At 41.8% G+C, this 23,930-nt stretch overlaps 4 protein-coding genes across 4 annotated transcripts; all 4 read right to left on the minus strand.

The window, feature by feature from the left end:
- Window positions 1–567: 567 nt before the first annotated feature.
- Window positions 568–1,290, minus strand: LOC109478439 (immunoglobulin superfamily containing leucine-rich repeat protein 2-like). Its single transcript, XM_019779970.1, has one exon. The coding sequence runs from the start codon at window positions 1,288–1,290 to the stop codon at window positions 568–570; it is 723 nt and encodes a 240-aa protein (XP_019635529.1).
- A 3,172-nt stretch (window positions 1,291–4,462) lies between these two features.
- Window positions 4,463–6,446, minus strand: LOC109478440 (peroxidasin-like protein). Its single transcript, XM_019779971.1, has 3 exons — window positions 5,594–6,446; window positions 5,297–5,359; window positions 4,463–4,491 (listed from the first exon to the last, which is right to left on the minus strand). The coding sequence occupies exons 1-3, from the start codon at window positions 6,297–6,299 to the stop codon at window positions 4,463–4,465; spliced, it is 798 nt and encodes a 265-aa protein (XP_019635530.1). The 5' UTR covers window positions 6,300–6,446.
- A 3,271-nt stretch (window positions 6,447–9,717) lies between these two features.
- On the minus strand, window positions 9,718–10,440 carry LOC109478441 (immunoglobulin superfamily containing leucine-rich repeat protein 2-like). The gene has a single exon (XM_019779972.1). The coding sequence runs from the start codon at window positions 10,438–10,440 to the stop codon at window positions 9,718–9,720; it is 723 nt and encodes a 240-aa protein (XP_019635531.1).
- A 4,479-nt stretch (window positions 10,441–14,919) lies between these two features.
- On the minus strand, window positions 14,920–23,558 carry LOC109478442. The gene is made up of 5 exons (XM_019779973.1): window positions 22,841–23,558; window positions 22,462–22,622; window positions 19,222–20,080; window positions 15,630–15,728; window positions 14,920–15,038 (listed from the first exon to the last, which is right to left on the minus strand). Exons 1-5 carry the CDS (start codon window positions 23,556–23,558, stop codon window positions 14,920–14,922), a joined length of 1,956 nt encoding a protein of 651 aa, XP_019635532.1.
- Between the last annotated feature and the right edge of the window lie 372 nt (window positions 23,559–23,930).

The following is a 23,930-nucleotide window of genomic DNA, read 5'->3' on the forward strand; positions in this document are numbered from 1 at the left end:
ATGGAATGGCTCTGTGCAGGTATTAATTAAGTTAAGCCTGTTAAATTCCAACAGCCAATCAGCAAGGAGAATAGAGGAAAGCTGCATGCCTATTGGTTGATGCCCTGCATTCCATTGTGATGACTCATGCCCAAATGTGGTAACACTGCACACTAACTCAGTAATACATTTGCTATAACACAGCCAAAAAACTCAAATAAAACCATTCTAAAAGCCTGTATCACAAAAATTAAAAAAACGCCTGGGGGTATTTGCCTACTGTACCTCCATACCAAATTTCAGGTCCTTAGGCTTCAAAATGAAGAAGCTGAATCCATTTAAAGAAATGGCAGGAGGAGAAGAAGAAGGAGGAGAATCATGAGAAAAAGCAATATGGTTTCACCACTTTGTGGTGAACCCATAAAAACTGTTTTTAGTACAGTACAAGAAAGCTCCTCGATGTCGACTGTCTATTCTGTATCCCTTTTTAGATTCGGGAAAAAAGCGTCTGTGTTATTGTAACGTAGATTTATCAGCGTTAGCATTTCATGTTGATGTCTCATAATCCTACGGCCATCTCAACAGAAATCAAAACGACTCACTTTTCCAAAAGAGCGAAAGTTTGGGAGTGTTGACCGTGGTTCTCTCCCAGGTGTTGGTAACGAGTGGTGGGGGCTTTGTCTCCGCTGATGGCTTCTGGGGTTCATGAGTCTCTAATTTATCTGTAGACGACGTTTGTTGTGAATTTGCAGAATCGTTGGCAGATGTACATGTCGGTAGAGAGATATTTCTCAACAAAGTTCCTTTCAATTCTTGCGGTGAGTCACATCTAAGACTCTGTCCGGGGGTCGGTGGTTTTACAGAAATGAGTTTATGAGTTTTTTTAAGCCAGTCCAGGATAACCGCAACGCCATTCGGGTGGAAGTTGCACTTGTCCTGTATACACTTCCTGGCCCTGCCGGGAGAAGCGTTGACACAGCCTTCTTGTCGGTGTTCCCACACACATCGCCGAAAACGAGCGATCCACTGGATCTTACAGTCACAAAGGAGAGGATTCTGCCATATCCGCAGATAGAATGTCTCTTTTAGTGGCTTCAATCCGTGTAAGAAGGTTTCGGGAATCGTGGTGATGCGATTACACTGAAGGTAAAGATACTCCAAGGTCTGAGGGAAGTCGACGTAGGCGTCAACTTTCGAAATTTCATTATTGTTCAACTTTAACTTACAAATGGTTGGTGCATTCTTCAGAGATGACCACGGAAATGTTCTCAAACGATTATAGGACAAATCCAGAAGAGTCAAGTTCGGCATTTCTGGTATGTTTGTCAGCTCTTTGATGTCATTCAACATCAGCAGCAGTATTTCTGTCGTCACGTTCTTGGGTATGCTCGTTAGATTAGGTGTATATCCTGCGCAGTTTCCGTAAACCCAACACTTATTGACGGCGTTAGTGTTTGTTAGGGTGGTTACAAGTATATATGTGATATAAAGGAGGAGAAACATGTCGGCTGATCTTAGTTACGTCCTACCCAAACGGATAAGCGTGTAGATCTTCAGGAGTCGGATAAGCGTGTAGATCTACAGTGCTGTCGTCACCCTTTATATACGGTTTATATATGGTTTGGTTTATTTCTTGATTCTCTCAACTTCTCTGAAAGGAAACAATGATTTTTTTTTACAAGATACAACCTCAAAACTCAATACAAATGGACTAAAGGTATTCATATGAACATTTTATGTGAAAAAAATACGCACAAGAGCCAATTGGATTTTGACCGATGACGTCATCAATAAGCATAAATTATGAATATTCAATGATTGAAATTACATATAATCATAAGATGTTAACCATATCTAGACTGGGGAAGGGGGCGAAATTAAAGTGCCCGCGCCAACTTTGATGTCGGTTAACGTCCGAACGGCTTGTGCTAGGGCCACCAAACTTGGTGACTTTTCCTAAAATATTGTTGCCAACAACAAAGTTATGTCAATACAAACACACTGTCTCGTAGTCTGTTGTGAGGAAACCGTCATACATAAGGGCTATCCCCCGAATATAGCCAATAATGTAGTGCAATGGGTCAATGCAGACACTGCCTGCTGCGAGAAAACCGTCCCAATACATCCCTATCTTTATCGAGTGAAGATCTATATTGCTTACTGCCTGTTGGGCCTTGGCTTGAGTAAACCATCTAAAATTATACGTAGTGTTTACATTGCCACTGTTATCCGCGTGTTTCCAATGAAATACAAGAGGATTTTTTTTTTCATTTTCCGTACACTAGGGTGAAAACCCCGGCGACTGCAAAGTTATACAATGTTAAACATTAGCTTCTTTGCGGCAACATTTCGACCCCACTGAGGTACAACACAAAAGATACATGATCAGTAATACCAGGTGTTTAAAAAATAAAGAAAATCAATGATTTTGTCTCATAAGACTCCCACGTTTTGGTCGTTATCTAGTACGTATACGCTTTCAGGTTGTGTCTGACCTACACTGACCCTCTCTTTGTAGTGAAGAACACAGGCGTAGCTTGAAAGAGGTCACAAAGCAAGCGAAAAGCGTGGGAAAAAGAAAGCGGTGCCATGCATCTGTTTTTGCAATTAGGTGTCGAATGGAAACCAATTTACGTCTAGAGTCAATCAAAAGCACTCGGCTTACCTTAACTGTGAAGTACCAACTGAACCGGTCACATCTACAGACACTGTATGGTGTATTTGTAGACGCCGGCGGTGTTATACAACATGTTCATGAAACATTCACGACATCGCGCTACCTGTGACGTATGGACATGTGGACAGGTGGCTCAAGGTCTGAGTATTTTTCATTTATTCTGGTGCTGAATATTTTACCTACAGTTTTTTTGCCATATGGTCTTGCGAAAAGAAAGATTCACAAAGATAAGGCAACCAGAAATGGCAGACTTCACCCCTTCAGTATTTCAATCCCTTGGTTAGAAACACAAACATGATGTGTATTGACATACAGCTTTGCAACTATAGCCTTTGTTGAGCGTCTGTTGAGTATAAACAACGTTCCTCAATACAAGGGCAAAATACCACTTCTGTGCACAGAACTAAGTTGGTGGGAGGTATAGGTTGCAAGGATTTAAAGGTTTGAAGACTCAGCACAAGTTGGATTAGCAGCTCAGACTAATCATAACACGTTTGTGGTAAATAATATCCACACCACTTCAAGATGCTATTGTGTGTTCTGTTGGCATTATGTTTTACGGTACAAGTATTTTTAAATAGAATTGATATTCTACTACTACCTACACACAGGACTGACTCGTTACATGCTAATCAATCAATGAAAAAATAAGTTTCGGTTAGTTTTTTGGACACTGTACATGGTGTGTATTAATAGAGATATGCAGCTTTTGAATTTTCAACTATCCTTTTTTGAGGTCTTGTTGAGTATAAACGACGCTGCTCAATGTAAGTCCAAAAGCCCACTTCTGGTCCCTGAACAAAGATGGTGGGAGGAGGTAGAGGTGTCTACGCTGGGAGATTAATAGTGAACGTTGGTTTGAAAGCATATATACATATGTGATGCAGACACCATGGGTTAGCAGCTCAGACTAATCATAATACGTTCGTGAAAAATTGATATGCACATCAATTCAAGCTGCTATTGCGTGGTCTGTTGGCATGGTTGCGTGTAACGTATTTTCTAAACAATCATCATTTGCTGAGTGGCTCTTGAGTTTAAACAAGTTTGCTCAATGTAAAACCAAAAGACCAATTCTGGGCTCAGAAGTAAGTTGGTAGAAGGTTTAGGTGACTACGACGGGAGATAAACGGTTAACTTTGGTTTTGAAGCTTAACATATTTTGGATTAGCCACTCAAACTAAAATAACACTTTCATAGCAAACAATGCATATCAATTCATGCTGGTATTGTGGGTTTTGTTGGTATTGTGTTCTACGTATTTTATACACAAGATCACCAATCTTATACATGTAGCTTATCATGTTCTTTGGTCATGGTAAAGAAAAAGAGAAAAATGTCATATTAACATAGAAATTGTTTTTGTAGGGTAATGTGCAGCCCATAGAAATATGGGTTAAAGAAGCCACAAGCAACACAAGTACCCAAAGGCATACATAAACAAATACATGTGTTACATGAAATCATATGCAAAGGTCGATGTAAACAAATCAGAATCATTTTCCATACCTCATGTCTATTTCAAAGTCCAGATCAGATTTTCTTTGGAAAGAGGTCAGAGGCCATTATAAACTATATGTACAGCTTGCATGTTTTTCAGAGCAGACTTGAAACTTTTTAGCGATGCGAGTTGCGCGATATTTTTAGGTAGCGAGTGGAAATAGTTTACCCCCGGTAAGCAAATGTGTGTTGCCCAGCTGTGGTTTTGAATAAAGGTATGTAGAGTTGTTCTGTCTGGTGTTGTAGCTTTGGAAGTTGTAGATGTGGGAGAAGCTAGATGATGGTTTGACCTCTAGAGAACTGCTGTTAGGTGCGACGGTACAACACTTTCTTCCCTGTTGGGCAAAAGAGGGGGGACTACCCACCTAGACTTTGAAGACGAATCTTCCCTTCTTACTACGACCATTTCTATACAGTTGTTACCGTCTTCATCTTCGTGACGGCACTACAGTCCTGGTACTGGTCAACACTGACAACGTTTGAGATGGGCATCTTACTAACCGTTTGTAACGACAAAGAAGCGGCCGTGTTTTGGGGCTTATCACTTTGTTTACGACTTCGCTGGTTATTAAGAGAAAAGCGGCGTGTGGCTTTTGTCCACGAAGAATCTTGTTGAAGAAACCCTACAACGACCTTACGTTTTGTGATACTGGTCAACATTGACAGCATTTGAGGCGAGCATCTTACTCACCGTTTGTAACGGCAAAGAAGCCGTTGCGTTTTTCGGACCAGCATGTTGTATACCTTTTCGCCAATTTTTAATCAAAGTTCGTCTTGGGCTTTTCTTACGCAAGGAATCTTGTTGTAAGCGTCCCAGAACGGCACTATAGCTCTTGCGCTGGTCAACACTAACAACATTCGAGACGGGAATCTTCATAACCGTTTGTAGCGGCAAAGAACGCGCCATGTTTTTTGAACCAGCATTTTGTTTGCATTTTCGAGGACCGTCAGTTGAAGAGCAGCTTTCGTCTTCTTCCCTTTTTCTTGAGCAGCCTTCCTGAAGATGCCCATCAACGCGAGAATCACTCTGGTCAACGCTTACTATACTTTGAACACGCCCCTCGGTCATCGTTGACAAGGGCAAAGAAGTGGCCAAGTTATTGTAAAAGGCCTGTCGTCGTTTTCTGCAATAACTGATACATCTGATGATGAAGGCTACAACCAAAAGAGCCAGCGCTCCGCCAAGGATGCCAGCTGTGAGCCCTGCGAAAGGACAGAACACACGTTAAATTTTGTATGGATATTCCTCTGAGATGACGGTTAACATTGTACAAGGCTAAGCTGTGTTCTAATAATACAAGAATTTCACATGCCTCTAATGTAGCCCTTCTCAGGTTTAAATATGCGTTAGAGGTGTGTTTTGTGGCTCAAATCTGAGACCCATGTAAGGACGAGGTACCGTCATGTCAGCAGAACGCGACTGTCAAAGGGACTCACCTTTCCAAAAGAGCGAAAATTCAGAAGTCTTGACCGTGGTTCTCTCCCAACTGTAGATAACAAGTGTTGGGGGCTCAGTCTCTGTTGGTGACTTTTCAGATTCGTGAATCCCTGCATTATCTGGAGACGACGTTTGTTGTGGACTTCCCGAAGAGTTGGGAGATGCACATGCCTTTAGAGAAACGTCTCTCAGCAAATTTCCTTTCAGTTCTTGCGGTGAGTCACATCTAAGAAAGTCTTCAGAGCTTTTTTGCTTTACGATAGCTTGGTCATCCAACTGAAGCCAGTCCAGGATAACCGCAACGCCATTCGGGTGGAAGTTGCACTTGGCCAGTATACACCTCATGACCCTGACAGGAGAAGCGTTGACACAGCCTTCGTCCCGGTGTTCCCACACACATCGCCGCAAACGTACGATCCACTGGATCTTACAGTCACAGAGGAGAGGATTCTGCCATATCCGCAGATACAATGTCTGTTTGGGGGACTTAAATCCATGCAGGAAAGTTTCGGCAATCGTGGTGATGCTATTGAATTGAAGGTGAAGATAAGTCAAGGATTGGGGGAAGTCGATGTAGGCGTCAACTTTTGAAATTTCGTTATTGTTTAGTTTTAAATGAAGAATATTCGATGCACTCTTCAGAGAAGACCACGGGAATCTTCTCAAACGATTGAAGGACAAATCAAGAAGGAAGAGCTTCGGCATTTCTGGTATGTTTGTCAGCTCCTCGATGCCATTTGTATTGAGCAGCAGTGATTTTACAGTCACATTTTCGGGTATGGTCTTTAGATTAGGCACTTGCCCTGCACAGTTTCCGTACGTCCAACAAGTAATGGTTGTGTTGACCTGAACCACATTCTGTAGAAGTAATATTAAAAAAACAGAAAACATCTTGGCTAATAAAAGAGATGATACCTTCCTGGATTCTATTTGTCTTCAGGCGTGGTCTTTAAATGTCTTTTAAGACATTTAGAAATGTATATGTTATGCTGTGGTGAGCCTGGTGGTCACTGGTACCTGAAGCAATGGAGACATTAGATTAATCACATTTGTCACGTCATATAATCACATTTAACGTCTGACCATTATCCGTTCGTCTGGCCATTATTTTCATGGTGGCAATTCTACAAAGGAATTTTACATGTAACATCTGTATCAGCCAATGATTGCATCTAGGATCACTACACGAAGGACCACGACAATATGCTGTCTAGAGACAGTGTATAACTGCAGATTCTCTCTTGACAGTAACATTTAGTGACACTTACTAGCATTTCTCCTCTTTTTTGTGAAGGTCTATGTTATAAGTCACAAGGCATGAAACTTATCTATTGTTTGCATGGATTGCTTTTTATATATTTGAATAGTAATGATTTTGTTACCAAAGCCACGTTACAGCTTTGTCCAGAACACCACTCACTTGCGACCTTGACAGCAAACTTCCAAGGCAACACATTGGAAGAAAAGGTTTATACTTATCGCATGTCTTATCAAAATTGTCGTGATTCGTACCTTTATTGCAGTTCAAATTCGTTTGTTTGCAAGGTGTATTTCCCTTACTCACAACGACACAGACCAAGTAGTTATGGATATTTAAAAAGGTAACAAAGTAATTGGCATCACAATAAATTATGTCAATTATGGTTATCATATTTTCCTTCCCTGGAAAAGGCAGTTGAAATCTTCTGCCTTCGTAAGATATTCTGCTTTGTTAAGTACTTCATTTCAGGAACGGGACAAAATACTGTGACCAATTTCATTTCTAGCATGCAAGTTGGATGTGTGATAGGTTCAACCTCTTGGTAGTACAGTTGGTGAAAGACGCAGAATTACTCCTGCAATCTCTTGAGAAAGCAGCCTCATTTGTTGGTCTGTACTGCAACGAAGCCAAAACTGAGTTCATAAGCACAATTATCACCACTGCACCAGTAGAACTTAAATCTCTAGCGGGCATTTGCATAAAGCAAGTTAAAGACTTCAAGTATCTGGGATCCTATATAATGGACTCTGAAAGGGATTTTACAACAAGGAAAGCCTTAGCGTGGGAGGCATGTAATAGATTAGATAATATCTGGTGCTCAAGTGTAAGTAATAACCTAAAACTACAAGTTTTCCGCACAATTATTGAGCCCATTCTGTTGTATGGCGCGGAAACTTGGACATTGACAACTCGGCTAGAAAAGAAACTTGATGAAACTTACACCAAGCTTTTGCGCAGAGCACAAAAAATCAGTTGGAAACAGCACCCAACCATGGCAGCCATATACGGTAAACTCCCTCAAGTGTCCCTCAGGCTCAAGCAGAGACGTGTTCGATTCGCTGGTCACTGCTTTAGGGCGAGCGGAGAAATCATCTCGTCACTTGTTCTCTGGAGGCCTAGCGGGAAAACCTATACTAGAAAACTAACCTACCCAAGAACCATCTCCAGAGACACGGGATTTGATATACAAGACCTCAAATCAACCATGGCGGACAGATCCCTGTGGAGTACGGTCGTGCAGCAACTCACCCCGCCCTACAGGAACGACGGATGATGATGAGGTTCAACCTCTAGGTCCATGGTCAGGGTCACTCACCATTAAACCAACCAGGCTATTTTGTTGTACCACAGCTAATCACTATGTACTAATTTTATACCAGAAGAAAATAATGAATAGATTCTTGATATGGCAAGTTTTGTGATGCAATTGATGAAGTCAAGTTGTCATATACTATTCTCACCTTATTTAATATTATAAACATTCTATGGTTTCTTATTCATCTTTCCATATTTAATAAAATTAATACCCAGCGAAAGAACACTACAAAAACCAAGGACAAGCACAAATTGATCGACATGGTGGTTCTATATTTTGATTAGTCTGTGGGATGCACAGTGTACAAGGCTGTCTGTCTTCCGTCAACTTATGAATATCGAAGTTACACGTAAAAACCAAGGACAGCAAATAGAAAACATTGACATTAAAGAAAGTTATCGTTACAAGCTTTCACACACTTGATAACCAGGAACGCTTAAACTTTCAGTTAGAATTGCCTGGTGTCGTGTCAAATCGCCTACTCCGATCTTGTTGAAGAGGCCCTAGAGCGGCACTACGGGTCTGATACTGATCAATACTGACAATATTTGAGGCTAGCATTTTACTAACCGATTGTAACGGTATAGAATTCAAAGCTGTCGTGTTTTTCGGACGCACACTTTTTTGGGGTTTAGCCCGAGTGTCGATTGAAGGACGCCTTGGGCTTTGCATCCGCAAAAAATCTTGTAGACGTCCTAGAAAGGTATTATAGTTCTGGTGCTGGACAACGCTGACTACATTTGAGACGGGCATCTTACAAACTGTTTGTAAAGGCAAAGAAGGCATCGTGCTTTTTGGACCGGCACTTTGTTTACGTCTTCGCCGAGTGTCAATGTGCACGTTTGCACCGAGGGTGGCATTGCTGGTCTGACCCTGGTCAACATTGACTACCTTTGACACCGACATCTTACTAACCGTTTGCAACGGCAAGGCGGTGGCCGTGCTTTTCGGATTAATCTGTGGGTCGGGTTTGCGCAGAGAGTGAACTGAAGGACTGAGGGTGTCATTGCTGTCCTTGCCCTGGTCAACATTGACTAACTTTGAAAAGGACATCTTACTAACCGTTTGCAACGGCAAAGCAGTGCCCGTGCTTTTCGGATTAACATGTGGGTCGGGTTTGCACCGAGAGTGAACTGAAGGACTGCATTGACGATGTCCATCAACAGTAGAATCACTCTGGTCAACGCTTACTATCATTTGAAGACGGTTCCCGGTTCTTGTTGGCAAGGTCGGAGCACTGGCCATGTTATTGGAACAGGCCCGTCGTCGTTTTCTGCAATGGCTGATACATCTGATGATAAAGGCAGCAACAAAGAGAGCCAGCGCTCCGCCAAGGATGCAAGCTATGAGCCCTGTGGAAGGACAGAACACACATTGTTGTAAAAACTGTTTTTAGTACAGTACAAGAAAGCTCATCGATGTCGACTGTCTATTCTGTATCCCTTTTTAGATTCGAGAAAAAAGCGTCTGTGTTATTGTAACGTAGATTTATCAGCGTTAGCATTTTATGTTGATGTCTCATAATCCTACGGCCATCTCAACAGAAATCAAAACGACTCACTTTTCCAAAAGAGAGAAAGTTTGGGAGTGTTGACAGTGGTTCCCTCCCAGCTGTTGGTAACGAGTGTTGGGGGCTCTGTCTCCGCTGATGGCTTCTGGGGTTCATGAGTCTCTAATTTATCTGTAGACGACGTTTGTTGTGAATTTGCAGAATCGTTGGCAGATGTACATGTCGGTAGAGAGATATTTCTCAACAAAGTTCCTTTCAATTCTTGCGGAGAGTCACATCTAAGACTCTGTCCGGGGGTCGGTGGTTTTACAGAAATGAGTTTATGAGTTTTTTTAAGCCAGTCCAGGATAACCGCAACGCCATTCGGGTGGAAGTTACACTTGTCCTGTATACACTTCCTGGCCCTGCCGGGAGAAGCGTTGACACAGCCTTCTTGTCGGTGTTCCCACACACATCGCCGAAAACGAGCGATCCACTGGATCTTACAGTCACAAAGGAGAGGATTCTGCCATATCCGCAGATAGAATGTCTCTTTTAGTGGCTTCAATCCGTGTAAGAAGGTTTCGGGAATCGTGGTGATGCGATTACACTGAAGGTAAAGATACTCCAAGGTCTGAGGGAAGTCGACGTAGGCGTCAACTTTCGAAATTTCATTATTGTTCAACTTTAACTTACAAATGGTTGGTGCATTCTTCAGAGATGACCACGGAAATGTTCTCAAACGATTATAGGACAAATCCAGAAGAGTCAAGTTCGGCATTTCTGGTATGTTTGTCAGCTCTTTGATGTCATTCAACATCAGTAGCAGTATTTCTGTCGTCACGTTCTTGGGTATGCTCGTTAGATTAGGTGTATATCCTGCGCAGTTTCCGTAAACCCAACACTTATTGACGGCGTTAGTTTTTGTTAGGGTGGGTACAAGTATATATGTGATACAAAAGAGGAGAAACATGTCGGCTGATCTTAGTTACGTCCTACCCAAACGGATAAGCGTGTAGATCTTCAGGAGTGGTCACAGTGCTGTCGTCACCCTTTATATACGGTTTATATATGGTTTGGTTTATTTCTTGATTCTCTCAACTTCTCTGAAAGGAAACAGTGATTTTCTTTACAAGATACAACCTCAAAACTCAATACAAATGGACTAAAGGTATACATATGAACGTTTTATGTGAAAAGATACGCACAAGAGCCAATTGGATTTTGACCGATGACGTCATCAATAAGCATAAATTATGAATATTCAATGATAGAAATTACATATAATCATAAGATGTTAACCATATCTAGACTGGGGAAGGGGGCGAAATTAAAGTGGCCGCGCCAACTTTGATATCGGTTAACGTCCGAACGGCTTGTGCTAGGGCCACCAAACTTGGTGACTTTTCCTAAAATATTGTTGCCAACAACAAAGTTATGTCAATACAAACACTGTCTCGTAGTCTGTTGTGAGGAAACCGTCATACATAAGGGCTATCCCCCGAATATAGCCAATAATGTAGTGCAATGGGCCAATGCAGACACTGCCTGCTGCGAGAAAACCGTCCCAATACATCCCTATTTTTATCGAGTGAAGATCTATATTGCTTACTAACTGTTGAGCCTTGGCTTGAGTAAACCATCTAAAAATTATACGTAAAAATTAAATGTTTACATTGCCACTGTTATCCGCGTGTTTCCAATGAAAATACAGGAGGATTTTTTTTTCATTTTCCGTACACTAGGGTGAAAACCCCGGCGACTGCAAAGTTATACAATGTTAAACATTAGCTTCTTTGCGGCAACATTTCGACCCCACTGAGGTACAAGACAAAAGATACATGATCAGTAATACCAGGTGTTTAGAAAATAAAGAAAATCAATGATTTTGTCTCATAAGACTCCCACGTTTTGGTTGTTATCTAGTACGTATACGCTTTCACGTTGTGTCTGACCTACACTGACCCTCGCTTTGTAGCGAAGAACACAGGCGTAGCTTGAAAGAGGTTACAAAGCAAGCGAAAAGCGTGGGAAAAAGAAAGCGGTGCCATGCATCTGTTTTTGCAATTAGGTGTCAGAATGGAAACCAATTTACGTCTAGAGTCAATCAAAAGCACTCGGCTTACCTTAACTGTGAATTACCAACTGAACCGGTCACATCTACAGACACTGTATGGTGTATTTGTAGACGCCGGCGGTGTTATGCAACATGTTCATGAAACATTCACGACATCGCGCTGCCTGTGACGTATGGACATATGGACAGGTGGCTCAAGGTCTGAGTATTTTTCATTTATTCTGGTGCTGAATATTTTACCTACAGTTTTTCGCCAGATGGTCTTGCGAAACGAAAGATTCACAACGATCAGGCAACCAGAAATGGCAGACTTCGCCCCTTCAGTATTTCAATCCCTTGGTTAGAAACACATACACACAAGCAAACACACACACAAACACATGCACACCCACCCACACAAACACACACATAGACACACATACATATAAACAAACACACTCATACGCAGACATGCACATCAACACAATTATTTCACTTCCCCATGGGGAAAGTAACAAGTCGAAGCCACACTTGCGACCTAGCATCTGGTAGCTGCAACACAGGGGTCGACATACTCACCGCAAAAAAATCTCTGATTCTATTTTATTTTATTTCGTGTTTTCAATCACGTAGTCTGTGCCATGTAAGTAACTCACAGTGGAAGAAATGTTGATCTATGCAGCACCCAGATTCACATTTCAATAGTGTAATATTATATTCGCAGACGCTGTGGTGGTCTACTTTTTACACCTAAAGTAAATATAGCCGTCGGTAACCTACGCTTGTGCGCAACAAATCGACAGCAATATTTTCGCCATCTTAAATATTCCAAAGCCGCGTGTTGTTTAGAATGAAATTGTGACGCCAACAACGATCTTTACTCAATGGTCACCAAATTAGAAGATCGGAATTCGAAGCTATTTTCTTCGTTGCAGGTTACTTTTAATTGCTCAATAAACTAAGAAATAAGCAATTGCTACTTGTTTGAAGACTGTACATGATGTGTATTACTAAGGAAATTAAGTTTGCAACTATAGCCTTTTTTTGACCGTCTGTTGAGTATATACAACGTTCCTCAATACAAGGGCAAAAGACCACTTCTGTGCACAGAACTAAGTTGGTGGGAGGTATAGGTGGCAACGATTTGAAGGTTTGGAGGCTCCGCACAAATTGGATTAGTAGCTCAGACTAATCATAACACGTTTGTGGTAAATAATATCCACATCAATTCAAGATGCTATTGTGTGTTCTGTTGGCATTATGTTTTACGGTACAAGTATTTTTGAAAAGAATTGATATTCTACTTCTACCTACACACAGGACTGACTCGTTACATGCTAATCAATCAATGAAAAAATAAGTTTCTGTTAGTTTTTTGGACACTGCACATGATGTGTATTAAAAGAGATATTCCGCTTTTAAATTTGCAACTGTCATTGGTTGAGGTTCTGCTGACTATAAACGACGTTGCTCAATGTAAGACCAAAAGCCCACTTCTGGTCCCTGAACAAAGATGGTGGGAGGAGGTATAGGTGGCCATGGAGACTAACGGTGAACGTTGGTTTGAAAGCCGTCATACATTTGTATATGACGCACACATCATGGGTTCGCAGCTCAGACTAATCATAATACGTTCGTGATAAACAATATGCACAATAATTCAAGCTGCTATTGTGTGGTCTGTTGGCATTGTTATATTTAAAGTATTTTGCATTCTACTGCTCCCTACTCAAAGGACAGGACTATGTTTGAAACCACAGCGTCAGTATCGCTATTTCCCTCGCTGCAAGGTACTTTTAAGTTTCTCAATAAACTAAGAAATAAGCACTTGCTACTTGTTTGAAGACTTCACATGATGTGTATAAGACATGCAGCTTATTAAGTTGCAACTAGCCTTTGTTGAGCGTCTTTGTTCCCCGATGCAAGGTCAAAAGATCACTTTTGTGCACAGAACTAAGTTGGTGGGAGGTATAGGTGGCAACGATTTAAAGGTTTGGAGGCTCCGCACAAGTTGGATTAGCAGCTCAGACTAATCATAACAGTTCGTGGAAAATAATATCCACAACAATTCAAGATGCTATTGTGTGTTCTGTTGGCATTATGTTTTACGGAACAAGTATTTGATATTCTACAGCTACCTACACACAGGACTGACTCGTTACAGGCTGCTCAATCCATGAAGAAATAAGCTTCTGTTTATTTTTAGGACATTGCACATGATGTGTATTAATAGAGATTGTAGAAATTGAGATTATCAATAATATGCAGCTTTTAAATTTCCAACTATCCTTTGTTGAGATCCTTAACAAAGATGTTGGGAGGAGGAATAGGTGGCCACGCTAGGAGCCAAATGTTTGTAGCTTGTGGGTCAAAAGGGTATGAGACACAGAATCAAACGCTTTGGCAAAGTCGAGAAATAACATATCTACTTGCCCCCCTCTGTCCAGTATGGACCCTACTTTGTGGTATGTTTCTAGAAGCTGAGTGGTGGTGGAACGGCCGGGTGTAAACCCATGTTGAAAATCGTGAATGGTCACACGCAACATAAAAGGAAATACAGCATTGTAAAGACGACGTTACATATATGGAGTTAAAAAACATAGGTAACACAAGTACCCAAAGGTATACATAAACAACGTTAAAGGTGTTACATGAAATCATATACAAAAGTCGATGTAAACAAATCAGAATCATTTTCCACAACTCATGTCCTTTCCACAGTCCAGGTCAGCTTTTCTTGGGAGGTCAGAGGTCATTGTAAACTATATTTACAGCTTGCAGACTTGAAACTTTTCAGTGAGTTGTGCGACATTTTTAGGTAGCGAGTGTAAATAGTTTACCTCTCGGTAAGCAAATGTGTGTTGCCCAGCTTTGGTTTTGAATAAAGGTATGTAGAGTTGTGACCTCTGTCTGTCTGTTGTTGTAGCTCTGGAAGTTGTACATGGACCTTTGTCATGTTCAACCGTTTTTCCAGTAACTGTTGCTCATATGCTTTATCGAGTTCATTAGTGACGCTGAAGAAGAGTGTCCGGATATTATATCCGTACATTATCTCCGTAATTTATCCAGTAGTAGAGTTTGAATTTCCTATGAGTATGGAAGTTGTAGTTGTGGGTGAAGCTAGATGATGGTTTGACCTCTAGAGAACCGATGTTTGGTGCGACGGTACAACTCTTCCTTCCCTGCTGGGCAAAGGAGGGGGGACTACCCACCTAGAGTTTGAAGACGAATCTTCCTTCTTACTTCGACCATTTCTATACAGTTGCTATCGTCTTCATCCTCGTGACGTCTTCGGCGTCGTGAAGGTCCCAGACGTCGGTCCTCTCACTTGGCGAAGAACGCCTGCAGTTCCTCCGTGTCGTCGATAGGTGCGGAGAAAAAGACGGATGCGGAAGCTGATGCGGGCGACAACTATGACAGCAAGAACGGCGCCGAGGAGAAAAACGATATTCCCTGTGGTGAAGAGAAAAAGACATGCGAACGTTGATTTTTCTTACGTGAATGATCTCCTTCACCATCTGTATAAGATAACTGAATATGATGGACTAAAAAACTATAAGAATTGTTTATCCTGAAGATAGATAAATTATGTATCACCAAAGTTTATCAAACACACTACTGTCGCGATATGTCAAGACAGCTTGTCCCATGCAAAACAAGTTCAAAATTACAATTGATACCCTGGTATCAATTCTCCTACCTAGCAGTGCATGATTGTACCAAAGTCAATTCAAACCATCAAAATATCACTGGAAGAGAGTTTAGTTCATTAAGCGCTAAATAAAAGGCAGTTTAGAGATTAGCTAAATTTTCGGACCCTCAAAAGTCTACCGTCTGCGTATAGAAGTTGTAAGGTATTTCATTTGTAAAGCACGGTACTGTGAAAGGTACAGAAATGTAGAATGTAACCTCACCTCTCCAAACATTCACCAATGACGCTTTGGATGTGCTGACAGTGGTTATCTCCCCGTTGGAGGTGTTTGACATTTCCAGTTCTGTTCTGTCTTGTCCAACTGTGTTTGGTGCATGATTAACCCCAAGTCCTGGTGTTACCGATGCGCTGGGAGATGCACAAGTAGGCAGAATGACGTATTTCAGCAATTTTCTTCGTAATTCTCGCGGCGAGTCACATCTAAGTAACTGATACTCTATCGGTAGAAGCAGAAATTTAGGGTTGATGTGATGCATGTCCAAGATGACCACAACGCCACTCGGAAGGAAATTGCAGTTGGAGAACATGCACGTCCTCGCTCTCAACAAAGGAGAGTCAATGCAGCCTTCATCCCGGTGTTCCCACACACATCGCCGCAAACGAGCGATCCACTGGATCTTACAGTCACAGAGAAAGGGTTCTGATATATGCGCAAGAAGAACAATTTTGTGTCTTCAGTCCGTCCAGAAAAGTTTCGGGAATCGTGGCAATGTGGTTAGATTGCAGATAAAGACGTTGGAATGATGCAGGGAAGTCTACGTAGGCGTCAACTTTATAAATATCATTGTTATATAGCTTCAACGTTTCGATTCGTGGTAAATTGCGAAGAGATGACCAGGGGAATGTTCGCAAACGATTGTTGGACAAATCCAGATAAATCAGTCTCGACAGTACCGTTAGCTCTTTGATGTTATTTGAATTGAGCAGTAGTGCTTTCACAGTCACATTGTCAGGTATGGTCTTTAAATTAGGCACTTGCCCCGCGCAGTTTCCATAAGTCCAACATGTAATGGCTGTATTGCCCGAACCAAAATTATGCCAGAGTATGAGAAAATACACAAGAAACATCTTGGCTGATTAATATTTTTCCACAGTTATTAGGTCTGCTGTTCAGATGTGATCTTCAATAGTGACGATTAGCAAACGTACTAATAGTCGGGCCGTTGCCCGCGGCTACGTGTTTTTGATATAATAAATGTTATGTTGTGATTGGCTTGGTAATTGGTGGTTTCTGTTACCTGCAAGTAATATATCAACCACGAAATAAATATACATATAACACATCTAATGATGGCAAAAGTGTGACTTTTATCCGTTTGTTTGACCATTATTTTCATGGTGGCAATTCTACATACCGGGGATGTTACATCATGCAAATATGTTAAATCTGCAGCAGTCAATGTTTACATACTAGAAGCACCATACCACGCCGATGACCACCACAATATACTGTAACTGTCTAGTTGTTGAACGTCACGGATGCTTTTCTAGATAGGACCATTAAGCAACACCTACTAGCATTTCTCTGGCATCAGTCAGAATCTAGCGTCTCCTCTGTTAAAACCGTCGGCGAAACGCCCGAATTCACCCGCACAGTCTAATTTTTATTTTTCCCGGAAATAGGTGATCTACAAAGTAGCCGGTTTCAAGATTTACAATAAAATATCTAGTAGCTCTATAGGTCCTTACCGTTTGGGCTGTCCCCATTCCATTTTAGCAGCAAGGAGAGTACCATCTTTTCGCCGTTTTTGTGGACGTTTTTTTTTATAAGTCGTGCTACATGGGGCTTTTAAAATCTTTACTGATGGCATGCCGCCAAATAGATTACCTGGATTGTTTTATGTACCACAGAATAACAATGAATTCGATATCAAAGCCATCTTTGTCTGGAACACTTACTTCCGACCTTGAAAGAAAACTTCCACTGCAACACATTGGAAGAAGCATTGTTGTGTGTGTGTGTGTGCGCGCGCGTGCGTGTATATATGTATGTGTGTGTGTGTGTGTGTGTGTGTGTGTGTGTGTGAGTGTGTGTGTGTGTGTGTTTGATATTTTCGAACAGGGCCAGGGTCACTTACCATTAAACTTTTGTTGTACCACAGTTAACACCTGTACAATTCTCACGTTCCTTTACAATTTTCGAATACAACTTTACGATTCGCAATGCCGTTTGTCACCCATGTCGAAGCAATGGATTAACAGTCCCTTTAAATATCAGTAGATGCTTCGGTATACGGTATACATATATTTGATGTTCTCTTCTGTGATTTCTGGGAACGTGTAGCCAACCTGAGGTGACGGGGACCTTAACTGATCGTCGAAGAGCCTTGTACTTCTCGATGCCAATGGCTTGTGTCGCTGCTCGGAACATTGCTTGATATATTCCGGACGGGCATTTTGGTTAGTGTTTGTAATAATAACTGCACAGCCCTGTTTTCACGTTTGCGCCAAAAGTCGAGTGAAGAACGGCTTGTGCCTTTTTTCCACAAAGAATCTTCTTGCGAACGTCTTATAACGACATTACAATTAGGAAACTGGTCAACACTGACTACATTTGAGACAGTCATCTTACTAACCATTTGTAACGGCAAAACCGCGGCTATATTTTGCGGGCCAATATTTTGTTAACGTTTTCGCCGATTGGGCGTTTCTTATGCAAAGAGTCTCAGCGTTGTAGAGTGTCCTCGAACGGCACTACAGTCCTGGTACTGTTCAGCACTGACAACATTTGAGATGGTCATCTTACTAACCGTTTGTAACGACAAAGAAGCGGCCGTGTTTTGGGGCTTATCACGTTGTTTACGACTTCGCTGATTGAGAGAAAAACGGCTAAAATAGCTTGTTCCTTTTTGTTCACGAAGAATCTTGTTGAAGAAACCCTACAACGACCTTACGTTTGTGATACTGGTCAATATTGACCATTAGTACATTGCGGACCAATATTTTGTTTACATTTTCGCCGATTGATAATCTTGTTGTAGATGTCCTCGAACGGCATTACAGTCCTGGTACTGGTCAACGCTGACAACATTTGAGGCGAGCATCTTATTAACCGTTTGTATAGGCAAAGAAGCCGTTGCGTTTTTCGGACCAGCCTGCTGTAAACCTTTTCGCCATTTTTTAATCAAAGTACGTCTTGGGCTTTTCTTACGCAAAGAATCTTGTTGTATACGTCCCAGAACGGCATTATAGCTCTGGCACTGGTCAACACTAACAACATTCGAGACGGGCATCTTCGTAACCGATTGTAGCGGCAAAGGTACCGCCTTGTTTTTCGGACCAACATTTTGTTTGCATTTTCGCTGAGCTTCAATTGAAGAGCAGCTTGCGTCTTGCTTTACTTTTCTTGAGCAGCCTTCCTGAAGATGCCCATCAACGGGAGAATCACTCTGGTCAACGCTTACTATACTTTGAACACGTCCCTCGGTCATCGTTGTCAAGGGCGAAGCAGAGGCGATGTTATTGTAAAAGGCCTGTCGTCGTTTTCGGCAATAACTGATACATCTGATGATGAAGGCTACAACCAAAGAGCCAGCGCTCCGCCAAGGATGCCAGCTGTGAGCCCTGCGAAAGGACAGAACACACGTTAAATTTGTATGGATATTCCTCTAGGCTGACGGTTACCATACAACGCTAAGCTGTGTTCTAATAATACAAGAATTTCACATGCCTCTAATGTAGCCCTTCTCAGGTTTAAATATGCGTTAGAGGTGTGTTTTGTGGCTCAAATCTGAGACCCATGTAAGGACGAGGTACCGTCATGTCAGCAGAACGCGACTGTCAAAACGACTCACCTTTCCAAAAGAGCGAAAATTCAGAAGTCTTGACCGTGGTTCTCTCCCAACTGTAGATAACAAGTGTTGGGGGCTCAGTCTCTGTTGGTACCCTCTCAGATTCGTGAACCCCTGCATTATCTGGAGACGACGTTTGTTGTGGACTTCCCGAAGAGCTGGGAGATGCACATGTCGGTAGAGAAACATCTCTTAGCAAGTTTCCTTTCAGTTCTTGCGGTGAGTCACATCTAAGAAACTCTTCAGAGCTTCTTTGCTTTACGATAGCTTGGTCATTCAACTGAAACCAGTCCAGGATAACCGCAACGCCATTCGGGTGGAAGTTGCACTTAGCCAGTATACACCTCATGACCCTGACAGGAGAAGCGTTGACACAGCCTTCGTCCCGGTGTTCCCACACACATCGTCGCAAACGTGCGATCCACTGGATCTTACAGTCACAAAGGAGAGGATTCTGCCATATCCGCAGATAGAATGTCTGTTTTGGGGATCTGAATCCATGCAGGAAAGTTTCGGCAATCGTGGTGATGCGATTGCATTGAAGGTGAAGATAAGTCAAGGATTGGGGGAAGTCGACATAGGCGTCGACTTTCGAAATTTCGTTATTGTTCAGTTTTAAATGAAGAATATTCGATGCATTCTTCAGAGAAGACCACGGGAATCTTCTCAAACGATTGAAGGACAAATCAAGAAGGAAGAGCTTCGGCATTTCTGGTATGTTTGTCAGCTCTTTGATGTCATTCGTATTGAGCAACAGTGATTTTACAGTCACATTTTTGGGTATGGTCTTCAGATTAGGCACTTGCCCTGCACAATTTCCGTAAGTCCAACAAGTAACGGCTGTGTTGACCTGAACCACATTCTGTAGAAGTAATATTAAAGATACAAAAAACATATTGGCTGATAAAATAGATGATACCTTCCTGGATTCGATTTATCTTCAGGCGTGGTCTTCAAATGTATTTCAGGACATTTAGAAATGTATATGTTATGCTGTGATGGGCCTGGTGGTCACTGGTACCTGAAGCAATGGAGAAAATCGATTAATCACATTTACCACGTCATTTATCACATTTAACGTCTGATCATTATCCGTTCGTCTGGCAATTATTTTCATGTGGCAATTCTACAAAGGAATTTTACATAAACATGTAACATCTGTATCAGCCAAGGATTGCATCGAGGATCACTACTCAGAGGACCACTACAATACGCTGTCTAGTTGTCAAACTACAGATACTCTCTAAACAGTAACATTTGGTTACACTTACTAGCATTTCTCTGCCATCAGTCAGAACTCGCTGGCGTACAGCTGGCTTAAAACGACTACGACGCAATATCCGAATTGACATCTACCGTCCTATTTTGAATATTTCCTAGAAATAGCCCAACTACAAAGACGTCGGTTTCTTGATTGAAAAAGAAAATATCCAGTTTCTTACCGTTTTGTTCATCCCCCATTTTCGCAGCTTGGGAACACCAAGGCGAGTAGCAGCTTTTCTCTGTTTTGTGAAGGTCTATGCTATAAGTCACGAGGCTTGAAACTTATCTATTGCATCGATTGTTTGCATATGGATGCTTTATATATATATATATATATTTGAATAGTAATGCTTAGTTATAAAAGCCATGTTACATCTTTGTCCGGAACACCCCTCACTTGCGACCTTGACAGCAAACGTCCAAGGCAACACATTGAAAAAGCAGGTACAGGTTTCGACCCCTTACGGGACTTAGCACATGTCTTTCCAAAATTTTAATCGTGATTCGTATCTTATTTGCAGTTCGTTGATGTATTTCCCTACTCACAACGACACAGGCTAAGGTAATAAAGTAATTGGCATACCAATGTCAATTATGGTTATCATATTTTCCTTCCCTGAAAAAAGGCGGTTGAAATATCTTCTGCCTTTTTAAGATATTCTGCTTTGTTTAGTCCTTAAGGATTGGGACAAAAGTACTGTGACCAATTTCATTTCCAGCATGCAAGTTGGATGTGTGATAGGTTCGACATCTGGGTCCATGGTCAGGGTTACTCACCTTTATTTAAACAAATTGTTGTACCACAGCTAATCACTATGTACTTATTTTATACCAAAAGAAAATAATGAATAGATTCTTTGAATGCAAGAGTAACAAAGATATGTGTTTAATCATGGCATGTTTTGTGATGCAATTGATCAAGCTGTCATTACTATTTTCACCTTACTTTAATGTGCACATTCCGTGGTTAATTATTCATCTTTCTATATTTCATACCCAGAGAAAGAATACTACAAAAACGAAGGACATGTACAATCACAAATTGAACGACATGGTTGTTCTAGGTTTTGATTAGTCTGGAGGATGCACAATGTACAAGGCTTATGAATATCGAAGTTATATGTAAAAACCAAGGACAATAGCAGATAGAAAACATTGACATTAAGGACAGTTATTGTTACAACTTACAAGCTAAGCTGCTTTCACACTTGATAATCAAGAACGCTTAAACTTTCGGTTAGAATTGCCTGGTGTCGTGTCAAATCGCCTACTCCGATCTTGTTGAATAGGCCCTAGAACGGCACTACGGGTCTGATACTGATCAATACTGACAATATTTGAGGCTAGCATTTTACTAACCGATTGTAACGGTATAGAATTCAAAGCTGTCGTGTTTTTCGGACGCGCACTTTTTTTGCGTTTAGCCCGAGTGTCGATTGAAGGACGCCTTGGGCTTTGCATCCGCAAAAAATCTTGTAGACGTCCTAGAAAGGTATTATAGTTCTGGTGCTGGTCAACGCTGACTACATTTGATACGGGCATCTTACTAACTGTTTGTAAAGGCAAAGAAGGCATCGTGCTTTTTGTACCAGCACTTTGTTTACTTCTTCGCCGAGTGTCAATGTGCACGTTTGCACCGAGGGTGGCATTGCTGATCTGGCCCTGGTCAACATTGACTACCTTTGACACGGACATCTTACTAACCGTTTGCAATGGCAAGGCGGTGGCCGAGCTTTTCAGATTAATCTGTGGGTCGGGTTTGCACAGAGAGTGAACTGAAGGACTGAGGGTGTCATTGCTCCTCTGACCCTGGTCAACATTGACTAACTTTGACACCGACATCTTACTAACCGTTTGCAACGGCAAAGCAGTGCCCGTGCTTTTCGGATTAACATGTGGGTCGGGTTCGCACAGAGAGTGAACTGACGGACTGCATTGAAGATGTCCATCAACAGTAGAATCACTCTGGTCAACGCTTACTATCATTTGAAGACGGTTCTCTGTTCTTGTTGGCAAGGTCGGAGCACTGGACATGTTATTGAGCCAGGCCTGTCGTCGTTTTCTGCAATGGCTGATACATCTGATGAAGAAGGCAGCAACAAAGAGAGCCAGCGCTCCCCCAAGGATGCCAGATATGAGCCCTGTGGAGGACAGAACACACGTTATATACACTTGTTGTTGTAAAAACTGTTTTAGTACAGTACAAGAAAGCGTATCGATGTCGACTGTCTATTATGTATCCATTTTTAGATTCGGAAAAATCGTCTGTGTTATTGTAACGTAGATGTATCAGCGTTAGCATTTTATGTTGATGTCTCATAATCCTACGGCCATCTCAACAGAAATCAAAACGACTCACTTTTCCAAAAGAGCGAACGTTCTAGAGAGTTGACCGTGGTTCTCTCCCAGCTGTTGGTAGAGAGTGTTGTTGGCTCTGTCTCCGCTGATGCCTTCTCAGATTCTTGAACCCCTAGATTATCTGTAACTGGAACTGAAACTGACGTTTGTTGTGAATTTGCAGAATCGTTGGCAGATGCACATGTCGGTAGAGAGATGTTTCTCAACAAAGCTCCTTTCAGTTCTTGCGGTGAGTCACATGTAAGAGTTTCTCCAAGGGTCGGCTGTTTTACAGAAATGAGTTTGTTTTTTTGAAGCCAGTCCAGGATGAACGCAACGCCATTCGGGTGGAAGTTGCACTTGGCCTGTATACACTTTATATCTCTGCCGGGAGAACCGTTGACACAGCCTTCTTGTCGGCGTTCCCACACACATCGCAGCAAACGTGCGATCCACTGGATCTTACAGTCACAGAGGAAAGGGTTCTTCCAAATGCGCAGATAGAATCTCTCTTTTTGCGGCTTCAATCCGTGTAAGAAGGTTTCGGGAATCGTGGTGATGCGATTACACTGAAGGTAAAGGTACGTCAAGGATTCAGGGAAGTCGACGTAGGCGTCAACTTTCGAAATTTCATTATTGTTCAACTTTAACTCACAAATGTTTGATGTATTCTTCAGAGAAGACCACGGGAATGTTCTCAAACGATTGTCGGACAAATCCAGAAGAGTCAAGTTTGGCATTTCTGGTATGTTTGTCAGCTCTTTGATGTCATTTAAAGACAACAGCAGTATTTCTGCCGTCACGCCCTTGGGTATGCTGGTTATATTAGGTGTTTGTCTTGCGCAGTTTCCGTAAACCCAACACTTATTGACAGCATTAGTGTTTGTTGGGGTGGGTACAAGTATATATGTGATACAAAAGAGGAGAAACATGTCGGCTGATCTTAGTTACGTCCTACCCAAACGGATAAGCGTGTAGATCTTCAGACGTGGTCACCAACAGTGCTGCCGTCATCCTTCGATGGTTTGGTTTATTTCTTGATTCTCTCAACTTCTCTGTAAGGAAATAATGAGGTACTTTTTGGTTGTGCTGTAATCCGCACCATTATAACC

This window comes from Branchiostoma belcheri, unplaced genomic scaffold, assembly GCF_001625305.1.
Source record: "Branchiostoma belcheri isolate BF01 breed outbred unplaced genomic scaffold, Haploidv18h27 scaffold44, whole genome shotgun sequence".
NCBI classification, from domain to species: domain Eukaryota; kingdom Metazoa; phylum Chordata; class Leptocardii; order Amphioxiformes; family Branchiostomatidae; genus Branchiostoma; species Branchiostoma belcheri.